Raw genomic sequence first — 14,423 nt, forward strand, 5'->3', positions numbered from 1 at the left:
AAAATTGTAGGTGATAATTCAGAATATATGAATTTAGGATACCCAAGTTACACCTATGAATATTGTGGTAGTTCTATGTGGTATGCAAAAACAGAAAATAAACCACGATAATCAAGAAAGCATAAGTTTTCTCTTTGTTGTCAACAAGGAAAAGTTTGATTACTAATCCTTCAAGAACCACCAGATGCTTTAAAAAATCTTCTTAGTTATGAAGGTGATCATCACTCAATGAAATTTAGACAAAATATTCGAGCATATAATTCTACTTTTACTTTTATATCGATGGGAGCAAAAATTGACAGTACAATCAATTTAAGACCAGGGCTGTATGTTTTTAGAATTAGTGGTCAAAATTATCACAGGATTGGAGCACTCATACCAAAAGAAGGTCAACAACTGAAATTCTCACAACTTTATATACATGATACAGAAAATGAAGTCCAAAGTAGATTACATTCCTTTAATAATGGAGAAAATCTTGACGACACTATTGTTCAAAGTTTGAAGGATATGTTGGACATGCATAATCCTATTGACCTGGTGTTTAGAATGACAAGAGATAAATTATCTTCATCTGATGATAAAAATATACGAATCAAGTTGTTTGGTATAATATCAAGAGAATCTCGACAGTATAACAAGTCGACCTCAGCTGAAATTGTTGCACGTATTGTTGGAGATTTTGGCCAATCTAATGGAAAGAGAGATATAATAATAGAGCATCAAACAAATGGGTTACGAAGAATATCAGAGTTGCATCCTTCTTTCATGTCAATGCAATATCCATTATTATTTCCATATGGTGAGCATGGATTTCAGTTGGATATTCAATATTCTTATAATGATGGAAAAAATAGAACAAAAAGAAACAATTTGACAATGATAGAATACTGTGCATAATGAATACAACAAAGAAACTTTAAAGCAAAGACTATTCTTTCTGCTGGTAAGTTATTCCAACAATATACTGTTGATGCATATACAACCATAGAAGAAGAGCGACTACGATGGATTAGGAAAAATCAAACAATTTTACGCATAGAGTTGTACAAAAATGCTTGTGATGCAGTTGTTCGTAGGGATACAATAGTTGTTGCTACTAGAAAAAGAATTGTATTGCTGTAACTCCTAAATTTAATTTTCTAAATAAATGAATTTTGTAAAATTCAGAATGATAAAAGTTTTCATTTAAATGGTTCCCAAATCGTGGTTCAATAAAATATTTCGAAATAGAGATAGATTACAATTTGTATCAATCATGGCTACAGAACTTAATTAATACATCAAATTTTCAAAATAAATTTCTAAGTTTCATAGCAGTTTCATCCATCCTTCACTGAGTCTGAGGCTGATCATCTTGGTCACCTGAAAAATGAATGTAAGGGTGAGTACTCTACACTATCTAACACACATACACATAACATAGAGACTCACCTTGCACATTCCACATGTATTCTCACATATTCTATTTAATTATAGTCAATCACACGCAACACTTTCAAGCATTTTATTTCACTTCACAACCGATGCACTCACAGCACCAAAATATTTTACACATATGTGCACTCATTGTAAATAGTCATGCTCACTGTGACACTGTAATCACAGTTTCACATCATGGATGATCGCTGGTTACCTCCACCTCACGGATACCGCTTGGTCAGTCATGAGTCACTCGGCAAAGGTGTTGGTCAAAGGTCTAGTCGGACAAGAGTGTATGACCTGTGGTGTACCCATGCTCACTGTTGGTGTCACCACCAATCTCTTTTCATCAAGGTATTTCTATCATCCCTATCTTCCATACTTCCAGTATATCGCTGAGCCATTCATAGCATATTCACAACCGCATTTAACATGCCTTATTCACACACATTTTAATTGCACACAATATTCATGTTCATACACGGTACACAAGCCCATATTCATTCACAGCACACGGCACACAGACCCACATTCAAATCACCTTATTAAATCACCAATCAATGGCATTTCACAATACACAACCACCCATAATAGGTTCAACTATCTCATCACACATCGCATTATATTCAAACACACAATAATTTCCATCATCACACATTTCTTACCATCTATCTCAGTCACATTGCAATATTTACCAAAATAAATAGTAAATCAAACACAATGAGATAGGGTAGAGTTCCCCTTACCTCAAATTAGAGACCCAACACGATATAACGGTAGAAAACGTTCTCCACACAAATTTCAACCTTAAAACACATGGGAAACTCTATGAGAAATCAAAGAAAACCCAACAAACAGAGAAAAGGGACAAAAACCGAAACTCTAACCATTAAAACTCACCTCCAAGCATTTTTCACACAAATCCAACCTTCAATCTTGCTACAAAAACCGAAACTCTAACCATTAAAACTCACCTCTGATTTCTGCATAATCTCGCTACAACGAGACTGTACCCAAAATTGCACTCCAAACTGTTGCTTTCTCGCTGCAGTGAGAGACCTCTCGCTACATCGAAAAGGTGACAGTTTCACGCCTTCTTCCTTAGGCCTTCTCGCTAAAGTGAGAATACCCTCCACCAAATACTTAGCCAAATTTTTATCAATCAAATCAGCTACAGTCTAACATTCTCAGCACACACACATATATATACTCTTATAATCATATATTTATCCACACACATCATCATTCAATATTCATCACGCACTCAAGTGTAAATTCCAACATCTATTCACACACACACACACACACATATATATATATAGAACAATAATCAATATTACAAATATTTGAGGTATTACAATTGCCTTCTTCATTCACAGGTGGTCCACGATATATGGTCCAAAACTATAAAGATGCAATGGCCATATGTAGAACGTTTAGGAATCCTGATATTTTTATGACTTTTACTGCTAATCCAAAGTGGCCTGAGATTCAGTATATGCTTGATCAAATTCAAGGACAACCAGCTAATGATAGGCCAGATGTTAAAACAAGAATTTTCAAGATGAAACTTGATCAACTAATGAAACACATAGTGGATGCATAGTACTTTGGTCAAGTTATATCAGGTAAAGAAAAGTATTACATAAATTTTTTAATTTATAACTTTAATCTATTCCTACTAATTACTTATTATATTTTTTCTTCTTTTAGCTATACATCATTGAGTTTCAAAAAAGAGGTCTACCACATGCTCATATCCTACTATGGCTTCACCAAAATAATAAGTATCCAATACCACAAGACATAGATAAATTAATATCAGCAAACTTGCCATCTCAAGTGGATAATCCAGTTGGATTCAATGTTATTTCACAATTCATGATACATGGACCATGTGGAACTACCATAAAAAATGCACCTTGCATGGTTGATGGCCTTTGCAACCGAAATTATCCTAAAAAGTTTACTAATGAAATGACCATAGATATGGATGATTTTCCTACTTATAGAACACGGGATGATGGCAGACATGTCAAAAAAGGAGATATCAACTTGGATAACAGGTATGTGATTCCATATAATTCAGATTTATTACTCACATTTCAGGCACATCTAAATATTGAATGGTACAATAAGTCTAAGGCTATAAAATATCTCTTCAAATATCTCCACAAAGGTCTAGATAGAGCAACCATGGTAATTGAAGAAAATATTTTTGTCTAAAATACAAACAAATCAATGCAGTAACACAAGGCGATATGATCAAAACTTATTTAGACTACAGGTATGTAATTTTATAAATAAATTTATTTAATTAACTATTTAGTTAAAATCATTATATATTCTTTCTTTATGTTAATTTCTCTGATACCATAAATTTATCTATTATTATATGTATTTATAACGAATTTATAATTATTAAGATTTAGAATATTTAAATTCACTATAAAATATATTGCATAAATAAATTTGCTATAAATTGCATTAGATTACAATTTATTAAAATTATTTATAATATTTTATATAACGTATTAGTTGAAATTATAATTGATTCATATTTATTAAATTATATTTAAAGAAAGTTTATTAGAATTTATGCTTATATAATCTTAATAACTGTAATAACAAACTATTATGAATGACAATTTAATAAATAATTATTAACATTATATATATATATATATATATAAATAATATTCTATAATTATAATTAAATAATATTATTAAACTATATATTTATTATTTATTGTATATTTATTAGGTGTACGAATTTTTATATAATTTTTATAAATAAGTAATGCTAAATAAATAATAGTAGTTGTTATACGTATAAATTTTTAGTCAACTTTATTAATTAAATTTCATTTTGACTTTGATATCAAGTGTTATATTATTTTTATTTTTATTTTTTAAACAATATTTAACATATTTTTTCCTTTCTTATATACTTAAACTTTTATGAATTTCATAAATATTATAACTATTGCTTATATTTTAGATATGTGTCAGCATATGAAGCAAGTTGAATAATTTTTAACTTTGACATACATTATAGGAGTCCAGCTGTTGAAGAATTTTTAACTTTGACATACATTATAGAAGTCCAGCTGTTATGAGATTGATCTTCCATTTACCAGGACAAAATTCAGTTATTCTACAAGATTCAGAACATTTGCCAACAGTTATCAGAAGAGAAGTAATAAAACAAATAATGTTTACAGAATGGATGAAAATGAATTCTATAAATTCTGAAGCACATATGCTTACATATTCTTACTATCCTACAAAATTTGTTTGGAATGATAGAAACAAAAAATGGAAACAAAGGCAGACTGAAAGAACAATTAGAAGAATTTATTATACTTACCCAACATTTGGCGAAGGATATTATTTAAAAATTTTGTTAAACATTATTCAAGGACCAAAATGTTATGAAGAAATCAAGATAGTTGATGGAGTGACACAAAACTTTCAAAGAAGCATGCTATGCTCTTTGTCTTCTAAATGATAATAAAGAGTGGAATGATGCACTAAATGAAGTAAGTCATTGGGCCTTACCTTCTCAGTTAAGAGAATTATTTGTTACAATTCTTCTTTTAGGTAAGGTTACAAATGTCAAGAAACCGTGGGATAACAATTAGCAGGCACTATCTAATGATATTCTTTATAAAAAAAAGAAGGTTATTTCATCACTTTGGTTTGGAACTCACGGAACAACATATCCAAACTTATTGCTCGATTAAAATTGACAAGATATTAATTAGAAATGGAAAGGTCCTCTCTGACTTCAATGTAATGCCTTTACCTAATAAATCAGCAATTAAAGTAATGGACAATAGACTGATTAGAGAGGAAATTGATTATAATATTAAAGAGTTGAAAGTGGAACACGAGAGATGCTACCCATTACTAAATAACCAACAAAGATAAATATACAATGAAGTTACTAATGTAGTCTCTGCTAATGTAGGTTGTTTGTACTTTGTATATGGCCACGGAGACACTGGAAAAACTTTTCTTTACAAGACTATCATTTCTAAATTAAGGAGTGAGAAAAGAATAGTATTTGCTGTTGTATCTTTAGGTACTTAACCATTTCCTTATACTTGATTTTATATTTTTAATTATATATTTCTCATATTTAACATTTTTTATTATATTTCTCATATTAATGATTTATTTTTATTGATAACTTTTGTACTTACACATGTAGTATTTTATTTTTATTTTTCAAATTTTAAAATTTACAAATATAAAAATTTTAAATCTAATTTTTTTGTTTTATTATATTAATATAAATTAAATTTTTCATTAATACTTACAATAAAAAAAAATACATTATCTATAAAACATATAAAATATTCATTTATTAAATAAAATAAGACGACAAAAAATATTATTTGATTAATATTATACACATAAATATTCTAAAATTTAGTATTAGCATCATCAAAATTATTTTTTATTTGTCATAAAAATTATAAAAATATCCATTAAAATTAATATTTCTTACATTTTAACTAATACTTTCATAAACTATTATATACATGATTTTATTTATGTCTCATTTATTATCACTTTAAAATTTTATAGGTATTGCATCATTATTGCTTCCGGATGGTAGAACAGCTCACATTAGATTTCAAATACCATTAGATCTTTTTGAAGAGAGCACATGTTCGATTAAACAAAATACTCAACTTGCTCAATTAATAATTCAAACAATCTCATTATTTGGGATGAAGCACCAATGATAAATAGATTGGCTTTTGAGGCTCTTGATAGGTCTCTCAAAGATATTGTTGGTTATAAATATCCAACAGTACCTCTAAGCCATTTGGGGGAAAAACAATACTTCTTAGAGGAGATTTTAGATAAATATTACCCGTAATATCAAAAGGATGACGACAAGACATGGTTCAAGCATGCATTAATAAGTCTTATTTGTGGGATCATTGCAAAATTTATATGATGTCCAAAAATATGAGAATTATCAACAACTCGTCTTCAAGTCAGGAAAATTTTTTGGCACATGAATTTAATAAATGGCTCATACAAGTTGGAGATAGAAATATAACAACAATTAATAAAGAAAGAGAAGACATTCCCATGTGAATAAAAATTTTAAGCCAATATCTACTCAAGCCAATGGAAGATTCACTCAAACAAATTTTTGAAAACACATATCCAAATTTTCAACAACAAATGTAGGATGAAAAATACCTTCAAGAGAGAGTCATACTTACTCCTTTAAATTACATTGTTGATGATATTAATAATTATATCATAAACATGGTTGAAGGATCAATAAAGTATTACAGAAGCTCTAACAAGTTTGACAAAGTAATTGATAAAATAACTGAGTAGGATCTTATGTATCTCGTAGAATTCTTGAATACTTTAAATTTCAATAGATTTTCTCCCCATTGCTTGCCATTCAAAGAAGGAATGTTAATTATGCTACTTAGGAACATCAATCCCACATTAGGAATGTGCAATGGGACAAGACTCCTTATCATACGTTTAGGAGAGTGGATAATTAAAGTAAAAATAATTATAGGAAGCAACATTAGTGTTAAAATACTTATTTCACGAATAATTTTAACAGTAAGTGACTCCAAGTAGCCTTTCCTTTTAAAAAAAAACTAATTTTCAATAAAGGTATGTTATGCAATAACAATAAAAAAAAAGTCAACGACAATCGTTAAATTATGTTAGATTATATTTGCCAAAACCTGTATTTAGTCATGGTCAGTTATATGTTACATTGTCTAAAGTAACATCAACAAAAGGAATAAAAATCTTTATTATTGAAAAGGATGATAAATATATAGGATATACAAAAAATATTGTATATAAGGAAGTATTTCATAATCTTCCTCAATGTAATTATATTTAACATAATAATTTTTTAACTATATTTATATATTTTTATATTTAAATTATATATTTATATTTTAAAATAAATTAATTTAATAAAAATTAAACAAACTGGTGCAACGAAAGGACATATTTTCTAGATAGAAATAAAAGACGCTCTAATAGGATTCTTATAGACAAAAAAAAAATTGTAATTAGTTTGATAATGATCGAATGATATTGCTTCTTTGGTTCAAATCAAGGAATCCTTTAAATATGATTCAAATAGATCTTATTTTATCGATCAAATATTTCTCCATGAAAAATATGAATTGGAATTTGAAGAAACCGACTAAATCTTTTACCCTTCCAACTCTTATAAAGATTATAAAATGATCTTGTAAATTATGGTCAATACCAGCTATTGATTACAAATCCAAATATTAAGCATATTTTAAAAACTTCACTTAAGGGCAGAGTTTGATTTTTAGGGTGTAATAATAGAAAAGTTGACATATAAGTCATCCATACTACCACTCTACAAAATAAAACTGTACATAAGATTTTCACTTTATACACCTCCTCATTTCAAAGAATAACTAAAATTAATTCAGTCATATTTTCAAGTTCCAATTGAACACTTTTCTTATTTTATTATTTTAAAAAAAAATTATTCTTTTTACTAAACATATATGAATCCAATCACAAAAACAAGAAATCTTTCTCAAACATTCTTTCTTTCCTTGAGAATCAAAAAATCCTTTTCTAAATTTGAACGACCCTTTTTTCTATATTTTTATCTATATAAATCGATATTATTACATTCTATTTCCTTCCTGAAACCCCTCAAAGAAAATCCCAAATTAGATTCCAAACTTTCCAAACTGACGTGTTAATGTGAACTTATCTATGCAGTTGTGCATCCTTCGAACAAATTTTTTTTTTTTTCTGAAAAATCTCAACTTACGTGCATTAGTGAGTCTTCGAGATCCTTTCAATGACCTATGCTATTTTAAAGGGATATCTATATAATCTAATCAATTGCGTAAGGCATGCAATAGCAACGGAACCGAGGAAAGCATAAAGAAAATATAGTTCTATTTCTATTCTATTAGTAATATATTAGTATTAATTAGTAATCTCGTTTCAACGAGTTACTTCTTTCACGAAGAATTGTTGAGACCAACCTTACATTTTGTTGACCATTGCTCCTTTTTTGCAAGAGAGGGTTATTTAAGATAGGACTATAAATCTATCTTATGACTCTCTTATCACAGATTTTGGAATTCTGTCTACTAATAGAGGAACTAGATGAAAAATAAAAAAGGACAAAATAAATTAGCAAATTTTTAAGAAACTAAAACCTTATATAAACCTTATTTTTATATCAATTTTTAACTCTCTACTTATACACATTGATTTTAGATACAAAACTTTGTTTATCAAACTAGAGAAAATATGCATCGACAAGAATACCACTCGTCCGCCCACAAGAGTATATTTAGAAGGAGAGTTTTGTAGGGAAATGGGGAAAGAATGGGTTATTTTCAATTTTAAATTAAGAGAATCGTTAAATATTTTAAAATGAAAACAGATGCCAATAAAGGAAACACCCTCTTGCCATATATATACTCATTAATAGAAAATAAATACTTCAGATTCATTGGATCTTCCAATTTCTCTCTAACGCAATGCAAATCCGCCTGAGGCAAGTCCCAGCACTCAACGGATAAGCTGAAACTATACAACACAAAACAAAGAACTTTAGAAATAAAATAATAATACTTGAACTACGGGATTAACAAGAATGATAATATCAACACCAGCACAAAGTATCATCAATAAAACTTAGCTGAAAACACTTAAATCACAAAAGCAAAGAAACAGAAGGATGTGATGCAACCAACTATATACCCTCCAAAAATCAAGAATCAACATGTATTCTCCATCTTAAAATAAAAAGTATGCTCAGTTTTAAATCTATAAAGTATTATTGATGGAAACCAAAATGCAAGTATTACTGATAATGGGTGTATTTTAAATATTTAGAGTAGCAATCATCTTGCTATCCACTATTCTCCTATAGTTGTTCTAGGGTTGGCATTTGCAATTTTACCAATTTCTAATTCTAATTGCAAGCAAGCCCACACAGGTTGAGGGACTAGGATCATAGTCTCATGATATGAACAGGCAACTAATTTGAAAAAAAAAAAAATCACTTTATGTTCTGTGTACATAATCACAATAGACCTTTTCTTAACATGTGAAGCTTTACAAGTTGTTTATTTTTGTTAAGAAGAGAAGAGTTTTATGGATGTTGTTCCTACCCCAAGTATGAAATTATAAGAATTTCACCATGAAACTACAGATAATGCATCTATTCAAAATTTTGAATTTTCCTATCCAAATCTTATTCAAATTGCTAAACAGTGAACCAACAATACATTCACTAATTAGATTGGATCCTATATAGAAAACACATACCAATCACTATTAACAATACACATCATTTATTCTATCTTAGACGATATGACAAAACATTGTAGCCACAAGTTAAAACTTGAATCTCAAATAAATACAGAATTATTTAAGAATAACCTGATATAAGATCATCAATGTAGTCAACATCAATTTTTCCATGAGCCATTGCACCAACCTAAATAATTGTTAGACAAGTCAATTAGTGAAATAACAGAATAAGCCTCATCTTAAAAATGCACATGATGGCTCACAAAAGCTTACCACAAATACAACGTTCTCATTACAATTAATGGCACTAGCATAGTCCCTTAAGTGAACTGCCTTGGGTGAACTAAAAGAAAGACCTACAACATTACAAGGGCAGCGCATAAAATCTCTTCATAAAAAACATAGGCATTGTAGCATTTGCCTAATTTTAGTACTCACCTATTTTACGGGAGTTGACAGGAAAGTGATTAGTCACAGGGTTTTCAATTAACCTTAGAAGCTTTCCCTGACCATTCTTTGACTTGATACTGAACTTTTGCAGCAACTCCGCTGTAATAATTATTAAATATTTCAAAACAAGGGATAGGCAAAGATGTTAATATGATGACAAGAACCAGGAATATGGATAGATTATATAGTAATATTGATGCAAACTGGTTAAGCCAACAGGAAAAATAAAGCAATTCAAACAAGGAAAATAGATGATACTGGTATTATTTGATATGAAAAGGAAAATCAATAGAATGAGTACTACTGCCTAAGAGCTAGGCTCTACAGAGAGCTAATGCTCTCCATCCATAACCAACTTCTCAATTTTGAAAAGATTCCCCCTCTCCCCCCTCCCCTCTCTCTCACAAACCAATCCTACTATAACAGACTCCTCCTCACTCAGCTAACAAACTCGCTAGTACATTTTTAATTTCTTTTAGTGTAAACTCTCCATAGCGTGGGCTTGGCCAATTGACAGACCAACTGTATTTGAGTCCATATTCTCAACTGCTGTCCTAACAAATACAGTAATATAATTATGAATAGAAAAACTTACCCATCATATTACAAAAGCTTCCCAGTGTTTTTGGTATTTGAGTTTGAGGTTCAACTCTGATAAGAATTCCTTCGTCAGTCCTGATGAATACAGCGCGTAATCTACCAGCCATGCGAAGCCGACTACTCATAATTTGAAGGAGAGCCTATAGTCATTAACATTTAGAGTCAACTTAATCAAGAAAAACAAGATAAAATTTCAAACCGTTCAGGTGGTATACAATACTTATTCAAGGAAAAACTATAATGGAATAGAATACAAAATAAAATTATTCAGAGAACCAACAAACCGCTAGGTTGTAATTAGATTCATACAGAATACAAGACCAGAAAATTCATAGTAGGAATTATTTCACATCCAACTATTGTGCAAATATTACCATTCTACCAATTTCATGTTATAAGTCATAACTCACAAGGAAAGTCTATAGCCCTTGTCTCCACATTGATGCCTTTGGGCAATTCAAGAATAAAATACCCAAAACATAAAATGAAGACACCAGCTCAGCATCAAGGAATGAAAACAGTAGCTAACCTCGTGAACAATATCAGGCCTATAATCATAAGGATTCAAATTTTTCCTCCGCAAAAAACTGGCATGCTCATCTGGATTCAAAATCTGGTATTTCTGAAATAAGCCATGTAATTGCAATGATTACAAAGAAAAACTACTTAAAGGTAGAGTTTGAAAAGATGTTAGATAGAGAATCTCTCTTGAAAATAAGCTTAGAGAAGAAGATACTTTTGTTTTCTAATCAATAGAAAAGCTTCTCATAAATTTCAAAAGCATTTTATCAAAAGCTTCTCATATATATATATATATATATATATATATATATATATATATATATATATATATATATATGTATGTATGTAAAACTTTCACTCAATGTTTCTCTATTCAAATACACAATCTAAATATAGAGCATTTATTTTCAAAAATTACTGTTTGAAGCTGATGCTGATTTTAAATACTGTATTTCCTATTTTTAAATGGAAAAACGATTACCAATATTAACACTCAAAAATGCTATTGACATTTAGAAAATAAAATTTTCATTTTTTTCAGTGAAAACAGAACATGAATATGAGTAATAGAGAGGGGCATGGCCCAGTTAGGAAAGAAAACTAACTTTGCCAACATATGCAGCAACCAGTGAAGCTTTCTCAAGAATGAAGTACACTCCATTTTTTGAACTTTGGCCGTGAGGTGCCAGTGGAATTCCCGGAAGTTGTACCACTGAATTATCATCCTCTTCATCCACTTTTAATTCATTGTGTTTTGAAGGCATATTCTGTTGAGAGAAAGTGACATGATTTTGGACGCAAACACCCACTTAATAATAACAAAAAATCATTAATTTTATAAAAATTATATGAATTATAAAATATTTTTCTTACGGCCCTACAATGAATTTACACCGTGCAAGGAAGAAAAAGCATAAACTAGTTAATGTAAAACCGAACAACAAACACAGTTGGGTTTCGCTATAATTCAATCGAAAGACATAGACAATGTATAAATAAGACCCTTTTGTAAACAAATGATAATCAATCAATAATATAATGACTTCTTGAGTTTCATCTTCTGTCTTGTGAGAGAGAAAGAGTGAGTGTGTTGAAGAACAATAATTTCTTCACTGACAGTTTGGCTACCGAAATTGATGTTTTCATCATAAGGAAGCCATCGAAGGCTTTCCACAAATTGAGATTTGGCCGTAGAAGGATCGAATTGTATCCGAGGAACAGGGGAATACAAAAAAGTAATAAGAGAGGCACACAGACCAATCAATCGTGTCGGTCGTATTCTTGAGTTTGGAATGAAAATAGGAATAATGCTTCCTAGCACGGGACACAGAATAGGACCACATCAGAATAGTTGAACCAAGTAACATTGCAAAGGCATAATGATAGTAGGGTCGGGATATCCCTGCCCTCCGAACCGAACGTGAAGGTCTCCCAGGTCTCCCCTCATCCGGCACTCTGAAGGGAATCTCCACTCACTGCTTCCCCTAATATCCTCCCTTTACCACATCATGGGGGTTTACAGGAGATCCCCCAGGCTCGCTCGGAAAGCATTAACAGCAAGATACCCTCTCCATAGAAAATCAAAAGAAAAAAAAGAACCCACATTTTCCGATTAAAAAAACCAATCAATTGATTTCCTTTCAACCAAAGGATCGATTTTCCCTTCAGTTTCTTCACAGGCACCACAAAAAATAAAACCCAAAAGATGGCAGTAATAGAAAACTTAAAACACTTTATGAATTATTCGGGAGAATAATGGTAAATAAAAAACTGAAAAGGAAGGACATACCTAAAATAAGAAGAAATTGTCGAATTTTGGGTTAAACTTACAGAGTTGTCTTCTCTTTTAGTTTGCAAAATTGTGTTTAGAGGGGGCGCGTTTACTTATGAGTTGTATGGGTTTAACCATCCCTTTTATAAAATAGGCTGATTGGGCCAATAATAAGATTTTAGATATTAGTCCATAAATTGTAATGTTTGAAAGTTGGTATAATATTTTATATTATTAGCATTTTTTTTTTTATCTACACAAATAATTTATTTTTTACTAGACAAAAATTAAAATAATAAAAGTTATTTTACAACTTGATATTTTGTTATATTAATATATAATATGTGTATTGTACGGTGATAAATGTTATTAAGAAAATATATCAAAATATTTACATTATATATATAAAAGTAAGTTTTACTTTGTTTAACATATTTTATAATTATTTATTAACATAAATATTTAATATTTATTTTTATAAAAAATTAATTGATATGAAATTTTAGCAACCATGTAAGAGTGTAAAAACAAAATATTGTACGAATTTCATGTTAAGTTTATTAGTAGGTAGATTTATTTATTTAACACATCGTATTTTTATCTTCATATAACAGTAGATAAAAAAGTATATCTATATCTATCTATATTTATATATTTATCTAAAATTATCCACACTTATTTATTATTTTATATATTTATAACAAAATTTATTATTAATATTTTGAATGTTTAAAGTTACTTTTGTACGTTGTTGTATTTATTTATTATTTTATATATTTATAATAAAATTTATTATTATTAAAATATAAAATATTTATAATTATTTTTATATATAAATAATAAATTTAAATATTACTTTATTTTTTATAAAAAAATTCATTATTATTAAAATTTATAAAGTTTAAAATTACTTATCGTTAATAATACAAACGTTAGTTCACTAAAAATTATAAAATATAAATAAGTTCATTAAGTTATATTTAATTAAATTAAAATTATAATTGCTTTATATTTATTATTTTTAAATTATATTTAAAAAATTATTAAAATTGATTGTATATAAAAATTTTACATCAATGTTAAAAATACAATAAGAAATTTGTTATAAATGATATTTAATAAAAATATTATTAAAATTTATTATATATAAAAAGATTAGAAAAAATCACTATGAAATTTTAAAAATAAGAAGAAATATTAATTAAATTGTATAAAACTCGTAAAAATTTAATAAAGTTCTCGAATTATTTATTAATTAAAAATAAAATTATATAATTATTTTAAGTTCTATTTAAATTTGAATAGTATTTATTTTGAGTAAGAATAT

At 28.8% G+C, this 14,423-nt stretch overlaps 1 protein-coding gene and 1 pseudogene across 3 annotated transcripts; one reads left to right on the forward strand and one right to left on the reverse strand.

Moving 5' to 3' along the window:
- The first annotated feature begins 27 nt into the window (after positions 1 to 27).
- LOC113870044 lies at positions 28 to 8,805 on the forward strand (annotated as a pseudogene).
- On the reverse strand, positions 8,656 to 13,213 carry LOC113869699 (ribosomal RNA small subunit methyltransferase nep-1-like). 3 transcript variants are annotated; one of them, XM_027506150.1, is made up of 8 exons: positions 13,115 to 13,213; positions 11,931 to 12,092; positions 11,333 to 11,425; positions 10,799 to 10,943; positions 10,192 to 10,302; positions 10,027 to 10,109; positions 9,883 to 9,940; positions 8,656 to 9,024 (listed from the first exon to the last, which is right to left on the reverse strand). In XM_027506150.1, the coding sequence occupies exons 2-8, from the start codon at positions 12,087 to 12,089 to the stop codon at positions 8,945 to 8,947; spliced, it is 729 nt and encodes a 242-aa protein (XP_027361951.1). In that variant the 5' UTR covers positions 12,090 to 12,092; positions 13,115 to 13,213; the 3' UTR covers positions 8,656 to 8,944. The 3 variants fall into 3 exon arrangements, with proteins under 3 accessions (XP_027361951.1, XP_027361953.1, XP_027361952.1); XM_027506152.1 differs by lacking the exon at positions 13,115 to 13,213 and adding an exon at positions 12,218 to 12,272 and having other exon boundaries at positions 8,839 to 9,024; positions 11,952 to 12,092; XM_027506151.1 differs by lacking the exon at positions 13,115 to 13,213 and adding an exon at positions 12,218 to 12,272 and having other exon boundaries at positions 8,839 to 9,024.
- Positions 13,214 to 14,423: the final 1,210 nt, after the last annotated feature.

Source organism: Abrus precatorius, unplaced genomic scaffold (assembly GCF_003935025.1).
Source record: "Abrus precatorius isolate BTA unplaced genomic scaffold, Abrus_2018 Scaffold6, whole genome shotgun sequence".
Classification (NCBI taxonomy): domain Eukaryota; kingdom Viridiplantae; phylum Streptophyta; class Magnoliopsida; order Fabales; family Fabaceae; genus Abrus; species Abrus precatorius.

Excerpts from the sequence above, each read along its gene's own strand:
- LOC113869699 (XM_027506150.1), bottom strand. The coding sequence starts at position 12,089 with ATGCCTTCAAAACACAATGAATTAAAAGTGGATGAAGAGGATGATAAT. Across the intron at positions 10,944-11,332 it reads GGCCTGATATTGTTCACGAG|GCTCTCCTTCAAATTATGAG; the intron begins GTTAGCTACTGT and ends TAATGACTATAG. Across the intron at positions 10,110-10,191 it reads TGTCAACTCCCGTAAAATAG|GTCTTTCTTTTAGTTCACCC; the intron begins GTGAGTACTAAA and ends GTAATGTTGTAG.